At 37.8% G+C, this 19,042-nt stretch overlaps 2 protein-coding genes and 1 long non-coding RNA gene across 6 annotated transcripts in view; all 3 read right to left on the bottom strand.

Annotated features, from left to right (window-relative positions):
• Nucleotides 1-8: 8 nt before the first annotated feature.
• On the bottom strand, nucleotides 9-4,155 carry LOC144655574 (fibroblast growth factor 1-like). 3 transcript variants are annotated; one of them, XM_078515826.1, is made up of 4 exons: nucleotides 3,948-4,155; nucleotides 3,309-3,508; nucleotides 1,325-1,428; nucleotides 9-507 (listed from the first exon to the last, which is right to left on the bottom strand). In XM_078515826.1, exons 2-4 carry the CDS (start codon nucleotides 3,454-3,456, stop codon nucleotides 43-45), a joined length of 717 nt encoding a protein of 238 aa, XP_078371952.1. In that variant the 5' UTR covers nucleotides 3,457-3,508; nucleotides 3,948-4,155; the 3' UTR covers nucleotides 9-42. The 3 variants fall into 3 exon arrangements, with proteins under 3 accessions (XP_078371952.1, XP_078371953.1, XP_078371951.1); XM_078515827.1 differs by lacking the exon at nucleotides 3,948-4,155 and adding an exon at nucleotides 3,599-3,896; XM_078515825.1 differs by lacking the exon at nucleotides 3,948-4,155 and having other exon boundaries at nucleotides 3,309-3,893.
• A 3,417-nt stretch (nucleotides 4,156-7,572) lies between these two features.
• On the bottom strand, nucleotides 7,573-12,595 carry LOC144655602 (uncharacterized). 2 transcript variants are annotated; one of them, XR_013571153.1, is made up of 3 exons: nucleotides 12,307-12,595; nucleotides 10,131-10,840; nucleotides 7,573-7,944 (listed from the first exon to the last, which is right to left on the bottom strand). It is a non-coding gene; the product is annotated as an uncharacterized LOC144655602 (long non-coding RNA). The 2 variants fall into 2 exon arrangements; XR_013571154.1 differs by having other exon boundaries at nucleotides 10,131-10,852; nucleotides 12,318-12,595.
• Nucleotides 12,596-12,696: 101 nt separating this feature from the next.
• LOC144655581 (von Willebrand factor D and EGF domain-containing protein-like) overlaps nucleotides 12,697-19,042 on the bottom strand; it is a 31,742-nt gene continuing 25,396 nt past the window's right edge. Inside the window, exons 23-28 of the mRNA XM_078515857.1 lie at nucleotides 16,884-16,997; nucleotides 16,315-16,428; nucleotides 15,649-15,749; nucleotides 15,298-15,356; nucleotides 13,459-13,616; nucleotides 12,697-12,860 (exon numbers count right to left, since the gene is read on the bottom strand). Coding sequence (XP_078371983.1) covers nucleotides 13,589-13,616; nucleotides 15,298-15,356; nucleotides 15,649-15,749; nucleotides 16,315-16,428; nucleotides 16,884-16,997 — 416 coding nt within the window. The 3' untranslated portion in view covers nucleotides 12,697-12,860; nucleotides 13,459-13,588. The remainder of the gene's footprint in view (nucleotides 12,861-13,458; nucleotides 13,617-15,297; nucleotides 15,357-15,648; nucleotides 15,750-16,314; nucleotides 16,429-16,883; nucleotides 16,998-19,042) is intronic.

The following is a 19,042-nucleotide window of genomic DNA, read 5'->3' as shown; positions in this document are numbered from 1 at the left end:
TTTCATTGTGTGCTTCGACGATGGTTTATACCATATCGGTGCTTATACCGACGTCGAATTATCACCCGATCCAGTCCACTCCCCGGTGGATGCCGAACTGCCAGAAATACAAGAGGAGCTAGGAGGACTGGGTGTGCTGGACATAATGTCAGACATACAACTATCATACTGGTATGGATGTTGCATGATCCACACGACTTCGGACGAAGGAAGTCCGAAGTCTTTCTTTGTTTTCTTATCACCTCTCTTGTTATTGTTGTTGTTTAGTGTGTTAGAAGTGGTTTCACTTTTTTCACAACCGTCCTCGTCGTGGTCCTTCAGTGTTTTGACGATGAAGTGAAGTCTTGGTTCATCACTGTAAGATACTTTCTCGGCGCTCACTTTGCCATTTTCGTCCACTGACAGGTACCACCCTTTGCCATCGGTGTCTGAATGGCACGTGCGAAAAATGTTGTAAAAGTTCTTTCCGAAAAACTCACGAAATACGCATTCCTTCTTTTCAGCTTCCTTTGAAAACAAAACCAAAATAAAAAGTTAATTCATGGCGTTCATCCTATTTACCACTTCCAAGCAAGAAGACCGCTAATAATAAACGGACCCCTCAATCAGTGACATAACATTACTAAGCAAACTGGAAAGAAACTAGCAAAAATATTTATTTTACAATGTCGATGCTACTTCAATTTTGATTGGCTAAAAGCCATCTGCTTATTCCAGTTGACACTTTGTCATCGTGTCATATCTAAAGACGATGGTGTTTATGGATCAAGGTATGTCGAATTTTGTACATAATAGCTGTTGTTCACGTTAAATGACGTCACCCATAGTAATGAAACCACACAGTGAGGTATTTTGTGTTTGAACCCTGTGTAAATTAAGACTTTCAGTTTTCAGCCATTATCTCTACCAATACCATATGCACACCACCCACAACAACAACAACAAGAACAATAATAACAACAACAACATCATCATCATCATAACGAAAACATCAATAAGAACAACATCACCAACAACAATAACTTAACATTAACAACAACAATAACAACATCATCATCACCATCATCATCGTCATGAATATCATCATCGTCATCAACAACAAGAACATCACTCACAACGTCACTCACTCACTTACTCACTCACTCACTCACTCGCTCACTCACTCACTCAATCCGTCGTTCGTTCGGTCGGTCGGTCGGTCGGTCGGTCGATCGATCTATCTATCTATCTATCGATCGATCGATCGATCGATCGATCGATCGATCGATCGATCGATCAATCAATTAATTTACCGCCTTGCCCAAAGTCATTTAAAAAAACTTACCGTAGCGAAGATTTTTCCTTTGTTGTCTACCGCCAGATACTTTTTAGCTTTAAGGCCCCAAATGGCAATAAGATCTGGTCCAATGGAGAGAAACTGCAAAACAGCTAAGGAGTAAACAGGAGTAAACAGTTTGAATTGAAATATAGTGGCCTGTAACTTTTACATAAACATGTAGCGGCTAGCTAGGCCATACCATTTTTGGTAATAAGGTTACATTCAAATGCAATGTTCCCTGCGAGCAGAGCCTCTTTCTCCGTCATTTTGGATGCGGAAAGAAAAAAAAGACTCTCTGCTGACTCGTAAGGGTGTTTTTAGCGAGTCGCCGTCCACGATCGTCGATTTGCTCGTTATTTAACTTAAATTCCATCATTAGATGAATATTTTACCTTTTTAAACTTTTAATTTTGCCGTTGGTTATAATAAATATAAATATTTACCATATCGCCAAAAAAGGGGGAACTATGTCTTTCAACGTTAACTGGCCTATTACATGGCAAATTTCAGCCCGGTTATCCGGGTTGAGATATCAGCTGGCCTTCCAGGAGAAATCGTCTTGAAAAGACGTTTGCGACTACATGAAGAAAGTTTCATCCCGGGATGAAGTTCTCCATGTCATCGGCCCCTAACTTTTGTTAAACCAGATAAAGGGATGAAATAGTATGTTCGATGTTACACTGTTACGATTACAGGGTTTCCAGTACACTGGGTAAATGCTTTAAGAGAACTTTCAATTCTGTAATTTGACAAAGTTTTTAGTCGAATTCCTTAGTAATTTTATATTCCACTTTCTTGATGACTTTAACTGCTAAAACTTTGTAGTTATACAATTTAATTGTCAAGCTGAAGTGCATTTCCATTAACCTGTCTGTACACTTTCTGATTTGCGTTGCTATAGTGACTTGTTTGTTTGGTAAGCCATTAAAATCAATAAAGAATGGAGAATTTGGCTTCACTGACAGAATACCGTGAAATAGTTTAGTTGCCGGTTAATTTCTGCTTGCAAAAAGTTTTAAACGCTCGAACAAATATGCAAAAGTGCTGGGGAATTCATATTGTGTCCAGATTTGATTTAAAAGCCTCACTTATTACGCCGAATTTCACGATGATTTAATCAAAACAAATCCCATTCTGCAAAGTTGCACTTCTTAAAGGTTGTGTTAAACAGACAGCATGTCTTAAAATAACAGCACTGGTTAGTCAACCAAAATAAAATTTCATACCGCTTACTGTCTTTTTAAATACACTTCTTGTTTCAGGGGAAAATAATTAAGAACGGGTTTTAAATATTTGGTGTCATTTCAAGTTTTTATTGTAAATAAATAAAACATTATTTTAAAGCGTATGTTTTAACTAAAAGGAATATAATACGGAATTTTCTTTATTCAAATGGTAAAATAATACGACTAGACTTTTATGCAAAACATACATACAATAAATTCGGAGGAAAGAGATTTAAGTGCGAATTAATTATCACTTTCGGTTGTAGGTGACGTCGACGCGAATTCATCTAGTTTTTATTCGTTTTATATTGATTTCAGTCAAAAATATCACAGAATCAATATAGGTTCGCAGTGTTTCATTGCCCTGTATTTTATGTAACTGCCTTCATACTTTAAAACGAGCAGTTTGATTTAACCATAATGGCTGTATAAAATAAATTCGGGATTGGACCTCAAAAAAGCAATTAAATATCACACGCTTCGTTCTAAAGCCAGCAAGTAAAATTCTTTTCTTTATTCATAGAGAAAGCGATAATTATTAACACTAACTTCTCCAGATAGCTATTTATAATATGGAAATTTTTGGGTCACCTTCAAGAGCGCGTAATATTTGATTTATTGCGGACTGTGGCTTAATATAGAATTGTTCATATTGTGCGAGTTAATTCATACTCAGAAGAAAATATTCGTTACCTAAAATAATCTAAATCTCAGCGCAGTCATATCGAAAAATATTTTGTAACCTAAGAGTAAATTTTCCTTACCGTATAAACAGCTTTCGTCGCTTGTTCCCGTCACTTCGCCAGTTGAATTAATCGCGAGGTAAAATCCGTTTTTCGCGAACAGTTGGCGCTTTCTTGTGTACTTTTGGAGGGACGAGAAAGTCAGCGTCGATTTGGGCCCAGCCATCATAAAAACTGAGTTGATAATTTAAATATAACCTTTACTCGGCTGTCGTTATGACCTGCGAAGAAAATTCGTGAAGGAGTCCACCATAAACCAAAAGATTAAATAATGATAATTTGATGCATGCAAAATTGTTTTCGCTTCTCACCGCAGTAGCCAATGGAACTGCAGGCGAGCGGGGTATCTACTTGAAAGCGAAGATTTCATTGTTATTACGCAGCGTGGTAAGCCGCATTTGTTTAAATTTGTTCCATTGTCACCGTTAAAACTCTTGGTAATCATTATTGAAAATAAATCACCTGCTCACCGAAAACAGTATCTACGTAACCTGTCCAAATGTAAACATTTCAACATTTGAATTAACACGAAGCGAGCCAAACGCTTTCAATACAAAAAATCGTTTCGTTTTGCCCTAAACGACCAAAAACGAAAGACTAAGACTGAGTAAGTAGAAGCTCAAATACGTAAGAAATGATAGCGATCTTGGCTCATCAAACCTTGTGTAAAAGTATTGCATAAAGGCAAGAGGCTGTAGATGGTCTCCGCGGAGAATATTCAAAAGTAATAATGATACTGATGTTTAAAAAAACAAATACTTAAAATTTTGTTTAATTCAGTACTCCACGCCAGACCATAATAAGGACTTACGTAAAGGCACGTACTGGGTCATCGGAAACGTTAACTCGCTAAAATTCAAGATACGCTATTTACGCACATTTAACGTAGCGTCATCACGCGTAAAGAAATTAGAACGATGTACAGTATTTATTTTTAGTGGAGGCTGCCTACGTGTGTTTTATAACGCATGTTTTACGTACGTAAGATATTAACGCGACGAGGGAAATCTGCTTTTTAAATCTCCCCCCTCCCCACCAAAAAAAATCATATAAAAATAAAAAATAAAGGGTAAAAAAATAAAGAAAAGGGGGACCAGCAAAGGAAAAACAACTACAACAAAAACGAAATTGAAAAGGACCGAAATGAAATAAAGTGAAATTAAATAAACTCAACTCAGACCAAGTCAAATGATTGGATGTTAAGCTCTTTTATAGACCCATTCAATCTTCAAGTAAAAAAGGAAAGACAAAAGAGAGAAAAATAATTTACCTCAAAATAACCATTCCGAAATAATCATTCGCTACAATTAAGCGCATCCTGGCCTTACCGAATAATTCCGAAAATGGGCTCTCCCCGGAAAATAAGTAAGCGATCGAGAAGCCTTCGTCCAGAATAATGGCAATCGCCTTAATCAATTCATGCTGTGGAAAGCAACATGAATGGCGGTAGGCGCCGAAAAAAAGAAATTTTAAATTATCTAAAAATAACTGAAGCGACAAAACATGAACAAATTTAATACACGTGGCGTGACGGATGTTTTGCTGGCTGACCAAATCAGTACGAAATAATTATTTCCAAACAATTCCATTTTTCCTATGGAGTTGAGAACTTTTCCTTGGCTGCGATGTCAATATTACCTCACGTTTAGGTTAATTTAAACTGTGTAAACTATCTAAGTTACAAAAACTCCCTACAATAACATTCTACTTAACAATTGGTTCATGCTTTAGCGTGCTCCATCGAGTTATGGAGCACGCGGGAAGTTTGGAGAGCACGAAAGAAGCGGAAGAGTTGCCCGAGGCGATAGCCGAGGGCAACTCTAGCTTCTTGAGTGCTCTCCAAACTTCCCAAGTGCTCCATAACTCGATGGAGCACAGCTAAAAGCATGAACCAATTGTTTTATAACATTGCCGGTGGAATTGTGCATCAAAACCGGCCGCGGGAAAAAAATGTGTGCAGTGTGAGAACATCAACTTAGCGGTCGAGCAATAAATTACACATGTACAAGTTTACACGATTGGAGCAGTTTGTGTCAAATGGCTGATAAATTGACTAAGTTTATACGGTGGCAGAGCGAAGAAAAACAAATGCATGACAAAAACAGCAAATACTGCTGTTGATTCTGAGACAAGTTTTCGCTGAATTAAAATTAAAATGTTTACTCCCGCGTAAGAGAAAATTAAAACAAAACAACCTCGAACAGCCGAACAGATTCCAAGGGTTAAAAGAGTAAAAGAATTCGGTTCCATGCTTAGTTTTAAGTATTTTTGTGGACCGATTTTATTTGTAATTGATGTAAATAAACATTTTTGAAAACGGTAGTTGAATGAAGCGCCCGATGAAGTTAATTTTTCCCGAGCGGCAAAATCACAACAGAGCCTTAGACGCTTTGGTGTAATGCTTAAAACGCGAAAACTTTCGTCAGGCAGCTAGTTTTTAGTGCCATCGAGCTGTTGTCATTCATGTTTGGCCCATTCTTTCACGTTAGGGCAGTGAAAAAAATGATTTTTGTCCTTCGAGACTCGCACGTTAGTTGTTGTTGTTTGAATGAAGACAATGAAGGAAAGCACACAAACAACTTTGACGGCAAAATCGAATTTATTTATTCTCTTTCGCTCTCCGTCTCGTAATAAGAAATAGCTTACCTTGTAGCTCGTATCCTTGGGAAAATATTGAAAGGATTCACTTTTAATATTCCGAAGATAATATGTCATCGCTTTAGCAAAACACCCGCAGCGTATGAGCTTTACTCAGTGAGATTTTCGCTCGTCGATTACGTCATCAGCGTGCTCCATCGGGATTTTGAGCACGCTTACGTATACTGAATTTGATTGCGCGGCTCTGCTAGCTATGTTATAAAGACAGATTGAATCTACCGTCTCAACTACACGCGCGACGACCCCGGCTAAAGAGGTCGAAAAGATTATTTCACAACAAGGAGTGAGACATTATTTTAAGCAGATCTCGTTGACAGTAAGCTTAAGCCGGATTTCATTAGTATGCGCATTAAATCTCGTACGCTTTGTTTGAAGTACACTAGTCATGTAAATCTTACCTGCTAAATATGCGGATAAACATGATCTTTTTGTCGGGTCAATCCAATAGCTCTGACAGTCACGAGACGAAATTTTATTGATCTCCCGAGGTTTGTTATTATATTTTAAGGAGTCGATGAAAGAGTATCCAACATGTTGGATGAAGATGTTAAAAGTGATATTGATCCGATGTTTATAGTGATATTGATCCGACAGGGAGATAAATTCTGTGTGGCACGTGTAGCAGTTTAGATAACAGTTATCGTGACACCGTCTGCAAATATTACATCTCCGGTATCATCAATATAACCTAAATATGAAAACAAATGACCGAATTTTATACTACCTGTCGTGACGAAAATTTGGTTGACTCTCGGATCGAGTCCCGATCTAACAACACGCATCCATACGACAACCAAAAACTGTCCGTTGGCTCTTTCTAAACGGCCAAGGTCTCAGGGTCCGAAAGCGATTTAATTAGGACTCCAGAGTTATACCACACCCCGCCAAAAGGCTCCTGGCTCTGTAGCAAAATACTATTAGGGCTCCGAGACGTAAAACGATGGGATGCAGGGATATGATTGCACTTTACGAATCTGTTTGGTACACTAATAAAATCTTGCTTATCGGGCGAATAAACAATAAATGCTTGTTGGGGCTTATCTACACCCCCACCTCAAAAATACAGTAATCAAATAGAAGACTGCTAGATTGGATGATATAATGAATACTCCATCTTGGGAATTCCTTCCATTGCAAGAATGTCCTAATTTAATAAAACTGCCAGGGAACAGCCAAAGGCCACCAACTCCCTTGGCCTTACCCTCCCCTCCCCCAGCGGGATTTGAAAGAAAACTAGGGCACTTCTAGAAAGCCTACCCATGTCAGGTCACTGCTAAACTAGTAGCAAGGCTTCTGAGCTAAGCTGCCGATAATGAAAAGCGAGAGGCAGTCTTGGTCATATTTCAAGCCTCCAACCAGCCTTTAATTCAACAGCTGACCTAGGGCTCCCTAGGGTATAGTTAGGCCATGGCCTGCTGGGCTTCCTGCCCCAGGTGTCCTTGACGAATCCTCACTTTATCTCGGACGCCAATAGCTTGACTGATCCCGGAGACCAGTCCATTTTTTTTTTTTCAAAATCAAGACAGATGTATGAAGTACACAAAACGTTAATGTCTACAGCTTATAATAAGAAGTTTATTGATAAAACAAAAAAAAAAACGTATAGGCAATTTCTACAGTAGGGCCGAATTGTTACGAGTAGATTGTAAAGCAAAAAACAAAGATAAAAACATTTCAATATAATTTTTCAAAGTTACTCCGGTGGTTGTCATAAAGCTATAGTGATATATAGAACGATAACTTCTACCATAATGGTCCACCATACAATAAAATACTTTTAATGTGGTCACTTACTAATCGTTAAGACTTACATTCATTTATTAAAAGTCATATTTTATGCGTCTGATTTGCGGTGCAGATTGTCAAGTTTTTGATTGCAATTTCTAGGGTAAGTGTTTTACCTTTTTTGTTACTGTTATACTTTTTTTTTCAGTATAGTTGGACACAAGTATGATATCCGCTAGCCATGGCCGTTTTGTAACGGAGGCATATTGACACTCTCATACAAATAACTGCATGTCGAAGTTTCCTTCGAGCCACCTCATGGTATCTGTTTATTATTCTATGAACCTTTGCCTCTTTTCCAAGTAAGAACAAGAAACTTAAACAGTTTTGTAACCGTGCGGTTAATGTTTGACCACCTCTTTTAGTTCTTTGGCTAGAGAGGCACGGCACCGCACAGTAAATCAAAGTGGCTACGAGCCACTAAACTCGGAAAATAAATTAGGAAACCAAGAGGAAACTTTTACAAAGATTTGCCACACTGCAGTTAAATCCACTCTCGACACATAACACCCAAAACATTTGAGGTTTTTAAAAATTGTTGATGAGAGCACTCGGAAAATAAATAAGGAGACAAAGAGGAAACTTTTTCAAAGATTTGCCACACTGCAGTTAAATCCACTCTCGACACATAACACCCAAAACATTTGAGGTTTTTAAAAATTGTTGATGAGAGCACTCGGAAAATAAATAAGGAGACAAAGAGGAAACTTTTACAAAGATTTGCCACACTGCAGTTAAATCCACTTTCGACACATAACACCCAAAACATTTGAGGTTTTTAAAAATTGTTGATGAGAGCACTCGGAAAATAAATAAGGAGACAAAGAGGAAACTTTTACAAAGATTTGCCACACTGCAGTTAAATCCACTCTCGACACATAACACCCAAAACATTTGAGGTTTTTAAAGGTAAAAGCCTGTTCCGGCAAGTTTGTGGCCAAATATGGAACTTTTTTTTATTATAACGAACACAGAAATGCTTTGTTATCACTTTCGCTTTTATCCCGTTCCGAGAATATAATTTATCACGCGCAATGCGTGACGTGTCAAATGTCACGTTGAATTGTTTGGTCGTCTGAGGCGCAGCAAGTTGCATTCGGGCAACAAGTTTTTAGGAAAATTAAAGGCCCGGTTGCCCGAGAAAAAACTGCCGGACAATCCAGGAGAAAATTGAAGTGTAAGAAATTAATTTTATAAATTTGAGAAACGAAAAAAACCTCCAAATAGCCCTCTTCTGATCGATGAATTGAAATCCACGACACTAAATCCATTTTCGTGTTGTTTTATAACCCAGACCTAACTTAATTACGCATGCAAATTTGTATGCCTTCGAAATTTTCGATATCTGGAAGCTTTGGAATGCATTTCTTGCTTCTTCTTGAATGAAATTAAATTCTAAGCAAAGTTTAATTCAAGTTTCTTTCATATTTCAATCTTAAGTTCGGGAATATTGACTTTTTTAAGTGAAGAGATTTACGCATCTGTCTGGGAATTATTTGTTTATTTATAGCTGCCCGAGAAAAAACCGCCGGACAATCCAGGAAAAAATTGAAGTGTAGGACATTAATTTCATAAATTTGAGAAACTAAAAAACCTCCAAATAGCCCTCTTCTGATCGATGAAATCCACGACACCAAATCTGTTTGTGACATTTTTCGAACAGCTTCCGAGCGAATTACGAAATATCAAAAGCGCATTTAATTTAAAAATCATACGTCCTGTGAGTTTTTTACAAACTTCAAAATCCAATATAGTAGAAGGTGGGTGGCTTACTTTTTTGGCCCAGACCATGAAGCGTTCATTCCGAATAGTTCGTGTAGTGCAGACTGTAGTGCATTCTTGCTCCGCCTGATCGATACCTCGTCGTCCAAACACATCTTGATGGCCGTGATAAATACATCGCCACTTTTAAGACTTTAAAACCCATTTGTTCACTTGAGCATTCTTGAGCACATTTTCTGATCGTTTGTGAGGTCTTCAAAAGTGTATTTTGAACAAAGGTGTAGCGAAAGGAACAAAATTTTAGCGTCGGACTCCACACGACAGACGCCATTTCAGCTCCTGTTGTAAACATGTACTGCCTCCTTAGCCTACGTGTAGCCGTACCCACCCCCCCCCCGAGGAAAAGCGGGAGGGAAGGAACGTAGACGTTCCTTCCCTCCCGCTTTTCCTCGGGGGGGTGGGTACGGCTACACGTAGGCTTCTGCCTCCTTTGTTCCAACCCTCTCCCCCACATATATCAACAAGAGACAATGGCCCGACTTTGTGGACAAATCAAAACCTAGCAGGGGAGACAGGGGTAAACATGTTTAATTCACTTTTAATGCGGATTTAATGCATAACATTAATTGTTTAACGGGAATGGAGTGACATCCAAACCCCCACTATACCTCATGATACCATGAGGTAAAAAGAAACGTTAACTAAAGAGTCAGTTTACATGGCGTAGCATTTAAAGAAAGCCAAGAAGCGGGGACATTGATAATCGCACAAACGACTAGAATCTTGAAAATAACAAGCTAAAACGATAAAAATAAGGGCACGTCACTAAAAAATAAAATGCGGATGTCCCTGTACATGCATGTTTATATGAGCAAAATCATTTTGCTAAAAGCATACAACTTGACCTAACACATGCTCAAAACCGGTTGAGTATCAACAATGAAAGGAACAAACTATACTAATAAAACTGCTTAACAGCAGTAATACTCCGTATTCGTTTGACATTAATTTTCACTCTATCCCGGCCCTAATTGTTTTTAATATGCTACAATGCCTATAAAGAGTGTGTATATCAAAATGGATCATTTGTTGACGGGCTACTTCTTGTTTGCCCTCATCCTTATATCGATTCTTGATCAGCATCAGACTTTTCTTTAAACTACCACTTCAAAGTCAAGAGCCTAACTACTAGGTTCAAAGAACTGATCGAAAAGGACAATAATTCTATTGTTGATTATCGCGTGAATTGTTACAGTGATATCAGCGTAAAAAGGGGGATTTGTAGGGGAAATTTTAGAAATAAGCAAATAAGTGTGGGAAGTAAAACGGGTAGAAAAAACAGCTCAAACGGACTACCTAGTCTACTTTGGTGTCAAGTCGTAATTCACCTATAATACCCCCTTAAGGTGGCCCGCGGGTATTTATGAGGCTGACAGTTCCCTTTTTTAGGCGCGTTTTAAGACGGGAAAACGTGAAGCGAATGCTTAGATTTTTGAGAATCTGAAAGAAAAATTCTTAAATTATTTAAAATGATAAGTTTTATAGCGATCAAACGCGATTTGTTTAAGTTATGAGCGATTTTCGGAAGCCTTCGTTTTTAATAAAATGCGATTATTTTTAAAATGCCACGGTGAATTTTTTTGTAATTACCCCAAAACGCTGCCAAACAGTTGAAGTTTACTCACAACAACTTACAGGAAAATCCACTCCGTAGATTTCCTGAACGAGCGACATCTTTATTTTGCCTTCAAAAACTGTTGTGTTATGCGTCTGACTTGACCGTCGCATAAATGTGATACTTATAATAACCCAGTACCAGCCAGTTTTTGAGGCTGATGCCACCTTAATCTTGTGTGTAAAAGTTAAAAAGATCGTGTATAGACATCAAATGTTAGCAGTCAATAAAGATGGATGGTTTTCAGCCGAATTTTTGAAAATATCACACAAATGACGTTATTTCAAATTGCGAAAAATTTGTCGATTTGTTTGGCATTTTTTTAAAGCTGCAGCTAGAACAGGATATTGCAAAAGTTTGTGCCGAGTTTCAGCGTATTACTTTCATACGGTTTGGAGAATTTCGGTCGGAAAGTCAGGTACATCTGCTTTCCAAGTTCTAGTCGCTTTGCAAACCCCGCATTTCGAATGAATTATACTGTTGTTTTTGAAGAGAGGTGTTACTTTCAAATTCCGCATGATCTTCTTCCACTTTGAAATAACACAGCCTGAAATAGTTACTACTAAAATGACAATTACCGTTCATACACTTGTATTCCCTAACGGCAGAAGTTCGTGTGGAATTTGGAAGTATCACCTCTCTTCGAACAACAACAGAATAATTTCATTCGAAATGCGAGGTTTACAAAGCGGTTAGAACTTGGAAAGCAAATGTTCCTGACTTTGCGACCGAAATTCTCCAAACCATATGGTAAGGTGGCATCAGCCTCAAAACTAGCTGGTACTGGGTTGTTATAAGTATCATATTTACGCGACGGCCAAGACAGACGCATAACACAACAGTTTTTGAAGGTAAAATAAAGATGTCGCTCGTTCAGGAAATCTACGGAGTGGATTTTCCTGTAAGTTGTTGTGAGTGAACTTCAACTGTTTGGCAGCGTTTTGGGGTAATTACAAAAAAAATCACCGTGGCATTTTAAAAATAATCGCATTTTATTAAAAACGAAGGCTTCCGAAAATCGCTCATAACTTAAACAAATGGCGATTGATCTCCATACATTTTATCACTTTATATAATTTAAGCCTTATTCTTTTAGATTCTCAAAAATCTAAGCATTCGCTTCACGTTTTCCCGTTTTAAAACGCGCTTAAAAAAGGGAACTGTCAGCCTCATAAATACCCGCGGGCCACCTTAATGTTCTTACTTTAACTAGACTATACCTGGAATAATATTGACAGCTATCAATCATGTGACAACAAGTAAAAAGAAAAGTTTGACTTTTGGCTGCACCTGATACCAACGTGACTTTGATTTTGTGTGCATTGAAAAGCGTTTCTAAGTACTGCTTGGTCTTTTTGGAAAAGTCAAGGTTAATGCTAGAAAAGACGTAAGAGCTAAAACTATTTATATCTGCTTGTTGAAAAAGTGCTCTAACCATCTCTGGGGCATCGTTTTAAAGCTCGCCTAATCCATTCCTTCGTTCAATCGACCCTTCTCTCCTAACGAGAAATCGCTTTCGTCTGGCTTTGGCTGCTTCAACTCATAATTCTCAGCTTTCGAATAGCCCCCTTCGGCAGGCATTCCGTCACCAACACGAGAATGGCTGCTACGTTGCACTGAGCGCTTACAGTGAACAACACAAATTGCTACAACAGCAAGGAATACCACAGCGCCGACAGAAACGCCTACGATTAATGGAAGATTGGAGCTGGGTTCTTCTTTTTCATTGTCTTCTGTCGAGAAAAATAAATAACAGCAGTGAGTTATATACATGTATAAAGCTATGACTGAGCTTGCCAAAAATTTAGCTTGGAAGATCAAAATAGGCGACATCTTGTCTAAAAAGTTGTTTTAGTTCTGTGGAACATCATTAAGTGTATCTAAGAATATCCAATGAACCAAACGAAAGAAGGGAGGATAGTAAAATGACTATAACGGACCTATACGAAGGACAGTTATTTTGCGTTCAGTCATAAACTGAATCGCGTTTAACATTTTCCCTTTCGCTCGCTAGAGATAATAATCTGGTTACCTTAGGTTGTTGGTCGAGTTTTCCGCTTAACCTAGGCTCTATTTTCAACTGCTTTTAATCACCTCTAGTGTAGTGCGTAGGGTGGAGGAAGAGCACGGACTAACACAAAACACATGGGAAAATAGTAACCAGCTTGGAAAAACCAAAAACCTAATGTGACACCACTTTATGCATGTAGATTTGGTTACATAGCAACTATTGGGTCGTTACCTCTAATTATGACAAGAATAAAATACATTTGGATGTAATTCTCTATATTAAAAATTTTGGAAACTAACCGTTTCATTGTGATATTTTACCTTTTTTGGCGATGGTTTTTGGCTTCAAAGAGCTGGGGTCTACCTTCAAACTACCAAGTTTACCACCTGCTGTCACTTTTTTCAATGGAGCCAATGCTTCTTCAGAAGTAGGCTTTGTTTCAAATATCAGCTAAAAGTCTACCACAGTGCTTCCAGGTCTATATAATGTGAAAAGAATTTTTGGAAAAAGTTTGGTTTTGTGATTTTCAAAAACACTAAAGCGGTATAATAATAATAATAAAAGATAATAAAAGAGCGCTTACTTATAATCAACTTGTGATTAAATTCACTTGTAATTAACTCAAAAATTCATTAGCAAATGAACCAACCAAGCAGGCAAGCAGCCAGCCAGCCAGCTAACCAAGCACCCAACGAGCCAACACACCAGCCAGCCAACCAACCAACTAATACATATGGGTTATTGGCCAAGCGTGAGGTCAAGATGGCAGGATATTGGCCAAGTTCTTTTTTTGCGTGTTTATGGACCGAGACGAAGTCGAGGTCCATAAACACGCAAAAAAAAGAACGAGGGAAATATCCTGCCTTCTTGACCGAACAAGCTTGGTCAATAAAGGATTTATTATATGACTTTTTTCGAGTACTGAAAAGGAAGCCAGTTGCATGCACATTCAATGGCGCACGCTAAAATCATTTCATTGTTTTAAAAGTTTAATGACTGACTGTCAAATTCTTGAATGAATCGAGACGAAGTAAAACGACGCGACAACAGCGAAATTCACCTCTTTTTAACCCTTAAAAGGATACTAAAATTGCAAATCGACGTTGAGTTTGAAGCCTTAAAACAAGAATGTCCATTCTATCTGGCCGCCAGCTTTTGATTATTGGACGTTTTGCAGAGTATTTGCTCGCTTCTGGCGCTTTAGTGGTGCAAACCTGCCGACACGGTGACACGAGCTGAATATTGAAATTGTGATTGTTGAAAGCGTTTGGGACTTATAAATTTACGGGAAGAGCTTGAACTTTCCTACATTGATTAAAATGTTCGACACGACCTTATTCGACGTGAGCGTTAGAGGCTTCGGTGAGAAGATGTTTTAAAAGCTTACAGTGCCTAAATGGTTCGCCGTGCCGACCGCTTTCTCCATCAAGATTTCAATCAAGATTTACACAAACGACAAGTTTGCCGAATTGTTTATTCTTCAGGTATGTCACTGACTTCTCTCCCTTTTCCGCCGAACAAAACCGATATCATGTCTTCAAATCGCTTTGCGTTTTAATTTTAGCTGGTTGTTGTGGCAAATAAAATTCACGAAACTCGTTAACACTTGCTGTTTAATTAGTTTGTTCTCGTTCGCTTCAAGACCTATTTCTTTGTAATTGGACTCTCTTTCGCTAGAAACAAGCAGAAAATATTTGTGTTGTTTCGGTAAATGGTTTCATAGCTCAAGTTTACCACGGAAAAAAATTTTGTAGTAGCGTCGACGGAACTGAAAAGTTTTTTCGCTTGCGGGAACACAGCGGGCGATCCCGAGCGGTCAAGATGGCTCCATCTTGACCTCTCGGGTAGCCAATCAGAGCACGGGATTCGTTTCATCTTGACCGCTCACGGAGCTAGTCATATAATAAACCGACCTACCGACCGACCGACCGACCGACCAACCAGCCAGTCAGCCAGCCAGCTAGATAGCCAGATAGCAGCCAGCCAATTTACCAACCAACCAGCTAGCCAGCAAGCCAGCCAAAAAACCAACCAACACAATAACGACCAACCAACCAACCAACCAGCCAGCCAACCGACCAACATGCTAAAAGATGACTAAACCTCGATTACCGATAGATTGAACGAACCAAAGAAATAACAAAGATGAAATGTCTTACCGCATTGAGATGATTGTGACTTCTTTTAATCCAGGAATTCCAGAATACGCCTTTAATATCTGAAGAGCACATTAATTTTTGGAGTCATATGAAAGCAATAATATAAAGAAGAGGAAATGTAAGGAAAATGCAACGATAAAGACGTTGCACACGAGATACACATTATACAATGATACATATACTAGAAAACCATGAAGCCCTCTCTCAATACATCATAGGATAATGGTACTTTTGAGTGAGAAGAGAAAGCTGGTGTGAGACAAACTGTTGATGATAACAAAGGGAAAAGTCATCGAAGCAAATATACTTTATGTTACTTGTTGCAAGTTAAATATAATCCTGGTAACTTACCTCTTCCCTTACTAGGGTTGAGAATTTCTTGAAGGCATCACTGGTTGTGTCTCGTAAACTTTCGTCCCATTCTTTGTAGACGCGAATTTCAAAAGTAAATTCTGTATCAAACAGAAAGAAGCACAATTGTTTACATCGATTTCTCAAAAATCAAAAGCTGCTTAAATTAGCAGAAGAAAGACATTTTACACCACCAATAAAAAAAATCACTCTTGAAAACAATTAAATTGTAATGCAGTGTCTAATTCAATGAGTGTAGGTCTTACACTAACTTTTTTAAGTTAAGTTTTTCCCTAGAGACCTTAAGCATTTTTGTCCCTAAATTCAGAAAACTATAATTAACAAACGAACAAAATATTTCTTCATTGCATAAAAAGAAGCGGTATGGAAATATTTTTTTTTAATATGCTCGCCTGTAAATCCACTGCGATAAAATAAAAAATGAAACTTTGTAGAAAACGCATTAGTAAGCGTGAAAAACACGAGGCAGTGACATCCAAATAAGGTTAGCGAAACAGCAACGAGGAAGAAGCTTATAAAGGCAATCGAAACTTAATTGTAAATTTAAACTAACCAATGCTGCCTGATTGGGCAAGACAGGGACTACACGATAGAAAGTGAAATTCAATAATTGTTAATTCCAATTTTTTAAAAAAATAACAACACCTGAATTGCGTTCATCGGTAAGTGCTTCAGTTGTGGGTTTTGTGCTGACTTGTTCTTTGTGTGTGGAGGAGAAAGCTTCCGTTGAAACTTCTGTTGGGGCGGTAGTCGACAATCCTGAAATAGCAAAGTGTTGTAATGATGGGGTTTAGAGATGGTGCAATATTGCATTGGATAGGATGCTTGCCGGCTGTCCCAGAATACCTGCTCATATAATATTGTTAGGTTAGTTGTATTTACAATAAATCTTTGCGAGAGTAACTGTTTTGGTGCAACATCGTGTAGTAAAAGTGACGTTTATGAATATGCACCTTCCGATTACTTTCTCTTGTTGTTGCTCTTTTCATATGGTGATAATCCAGTGTTAACAACACAAGCACCCGGTGGTAAAAGCGAACTTAATAATATAAACGTGTTCCTTTCGATTACTTCCTAAACATTTCGTTCAAATACACGTGAGACAATTCTGGTTGCACTTTTTAGATTATAATAATCCAGTGTTATCAACACCCGCCCTGCCTGGGATTATTAAATGTTAAAACATATACATCATCTCTCTTTCTCATCCTTACCATTTTCACAAAATTTCCCGGTAAATTCTTCTGTGCATGTGCAAGAATATTGATTGATACCATCCACACATGTCGCACCGTTGGCACAAGCGTTCGACTCACAGTCGTCAACATCTGGAAAACAGGGAGAGTAAGCCGTAAGATGTTTTCTGTTGCACAATAACTACAATAACCGGTATGCAATGCATACTAAGGCGAGGACGTTCCAGTTAAGCAAGTCAGTATGTTAAAAATTCCAGACAAAGAACTGAGAATAGGCCTTTTGGGCTTTGTTTGAAGCTGCTTTGATCACAAAATTGGCAATTTAATTTGTACAATTCTAATATGATGTCTTTTATCACGACTTTTGACAATGGAATGCAACATATTTTGTTATTGTACTAGACAGCAAGGAAACTTCCACGAGTTTGGCATAAAAATATTGTCTTGCAATAATGTTCTAGATTGCCTCTTGTTTAAATATAGCTGACAGTTGCACTGACTGTACAATCTGTAACGTACCCTTTGTCCAGTAGGTCCAAACACTTAAATCATTTACAGGTAAAACACAGTGCAAGCATAGTTAATAGAGGGAAGTGGTTAGGAACCCCGGCAAAGTTCTTTGTTGTATGTTTTTGTTCGCTATTTTGGGGGTTGACCCTGCACAAAACCTGAGAAAATACAATAGGTGGTTACGTGTGTTCATGCAACTAACCAATAGAATCATAGCGATTACGTAATTCATGCATAGTGTATGAGCGCAAAACAAAAGATGTGCAGGGTCGTGCACCTTCCAACATAAATCTTGGCCTCTTTGTTTGCTCCTTTGATGTTTGCCGGGTTTCCTAACCATTTTCCTATATTACCTATGGTGCAAGGAAGTACAAGTTTTCAGGAAGAAAAGTTGATATAATATCTTGATTGACTCTTGTTAAATTTAAATGGGGCTGATAGTTGTTTGCACTATCCGTACAATCTGTGATGCAAGCAAGTCCAATAAGTCCAAAATTTTGATACAGTACAAGTGGAGACTAGGAAGTAGAGTTGATACAGTGGTTTGCCAGTGATGAATTTGTATTGAGGGTCTTTCAGTAGTAAATCCAGAGATGTTTTACACCGTTTTTTAACTTTGGTGTTATTGCTACATGGTTTTCGCTGTGTTTTGCTTAAAATAATCTGCCATTCATAGTGAGGATTGGGCTTTTTATTATGTACATATTGCATAGAGGCAGAATAGAGGCCAATAACCAGTTCCAATGCAATAGCTACATTCACACATTCATGGTGCTTCTTGACAAAGTGCAGATTAAACATATTGAAGCAATTAGGACAAAGCACAGCAATCAGTGGATTCTTTGAAAACTGTATCTTGGATGTTTTCTGTTGTTGTTTTTATTTCTGTTCTGTTAACATAATGAAAGAAAGAATCAAAAGTTGAAAAAATTAATAATTGTTTAACACATATTTGTTTAGACACCAAGACTGATTAACTTCAACAATTTAATGCAACATAAGTAGTTACTTAATTCACTTAAATTTTTCTTTTTTCTGAAACACATCTTTCTACATGTACATTATATCTTTCTTTAATCATTTACTAGTTATCATAGCCTAAAAAAATAAATGTATATACTCTTTTTTGGTTGTTAACCACACAGCTTTAAGGTCACTGAGGTGTGTCTCTAGAACACCAGTTTGGACTCTTGATTTATTTAGATTTGTATTAAATAAATGATCAATTGTAGTTCTGTTATCAGTGGTAAAGCCTGAAATAAGTTTGTTTGTATCCATATTTTACAATCATTTGTTAATATAGATTTACTGCTGCTTTGTACACCACTATTAAAATCAATGTTGAAATCTGACCTAGAAGTAAGAGTGAAAACGTTCTGTCGACAGAAGGGATCGCGAATAAGCTTTCTGATCAATAAATTTTAGCAAATTAAATAACATCTGGCAGATATTTCACTTTTAAAATCGTTATTTCGATTCAATAAATACTTTGACAATTGTGTTATTCCAACACTACGGTATTCAATAAAGTACAAGCAAAATAAACTTTAGATAGCTCACCTCAGCTGCAGTTGTCCCAGTACGTCTTCTGCACTTCTCGTCTTCAGTTAAAGCTCAGGTTACAATGTCGCCAGGCAGTAGTTCAAATCACAAATAGTTTAGTCCCT

The sequence above is a fragment of the Oculina patagonica genome, chromosome 5 (assembly GCF_052425735.1).
Source record: "Oculina patagonica isolate OP01 chromosome 5, crgOcupat, whole genome shotgun sequence".
In the NCBI taxonomy this organism is placed as follows: Eukaryota; Metazoa; Cnidaria; class Anthozoa; order Scleractinia; family Oculinidae; genus Oculina; species Oculina patagonica.
The sequence above is the reverse complement of the archived record's forward strand: the minus strand, read 5'-3'. Positions and strand labels throughout refer to the sequence as shown.

Excerpts from the sequence above, each read along its gene's own strand:
- LOC144655574 (XM_078515826.1), bottom strand. The coding sequence starts at position 3,456 with ATGATGGCTGGGCCCAAATCGACGCTGACTTTCTCGTCCCTCCAAAAG. Across the intron at positions 1,429-3,308 it reads CGACGAAAGCTGTTTATACG|CTGTTTTGCAGTTTCTCTCC; the intron begins GTAAGGAAAATT and ends TTTACTCCTTAG. Across the intron at positions 508-1,324 it reads AAGGAAAAATCTTCGCTACG|GAAGCTGAAAAGAAGGAATG; the intron begins GTAAGTTTTTTT and ends TTGTTTTCAAAG.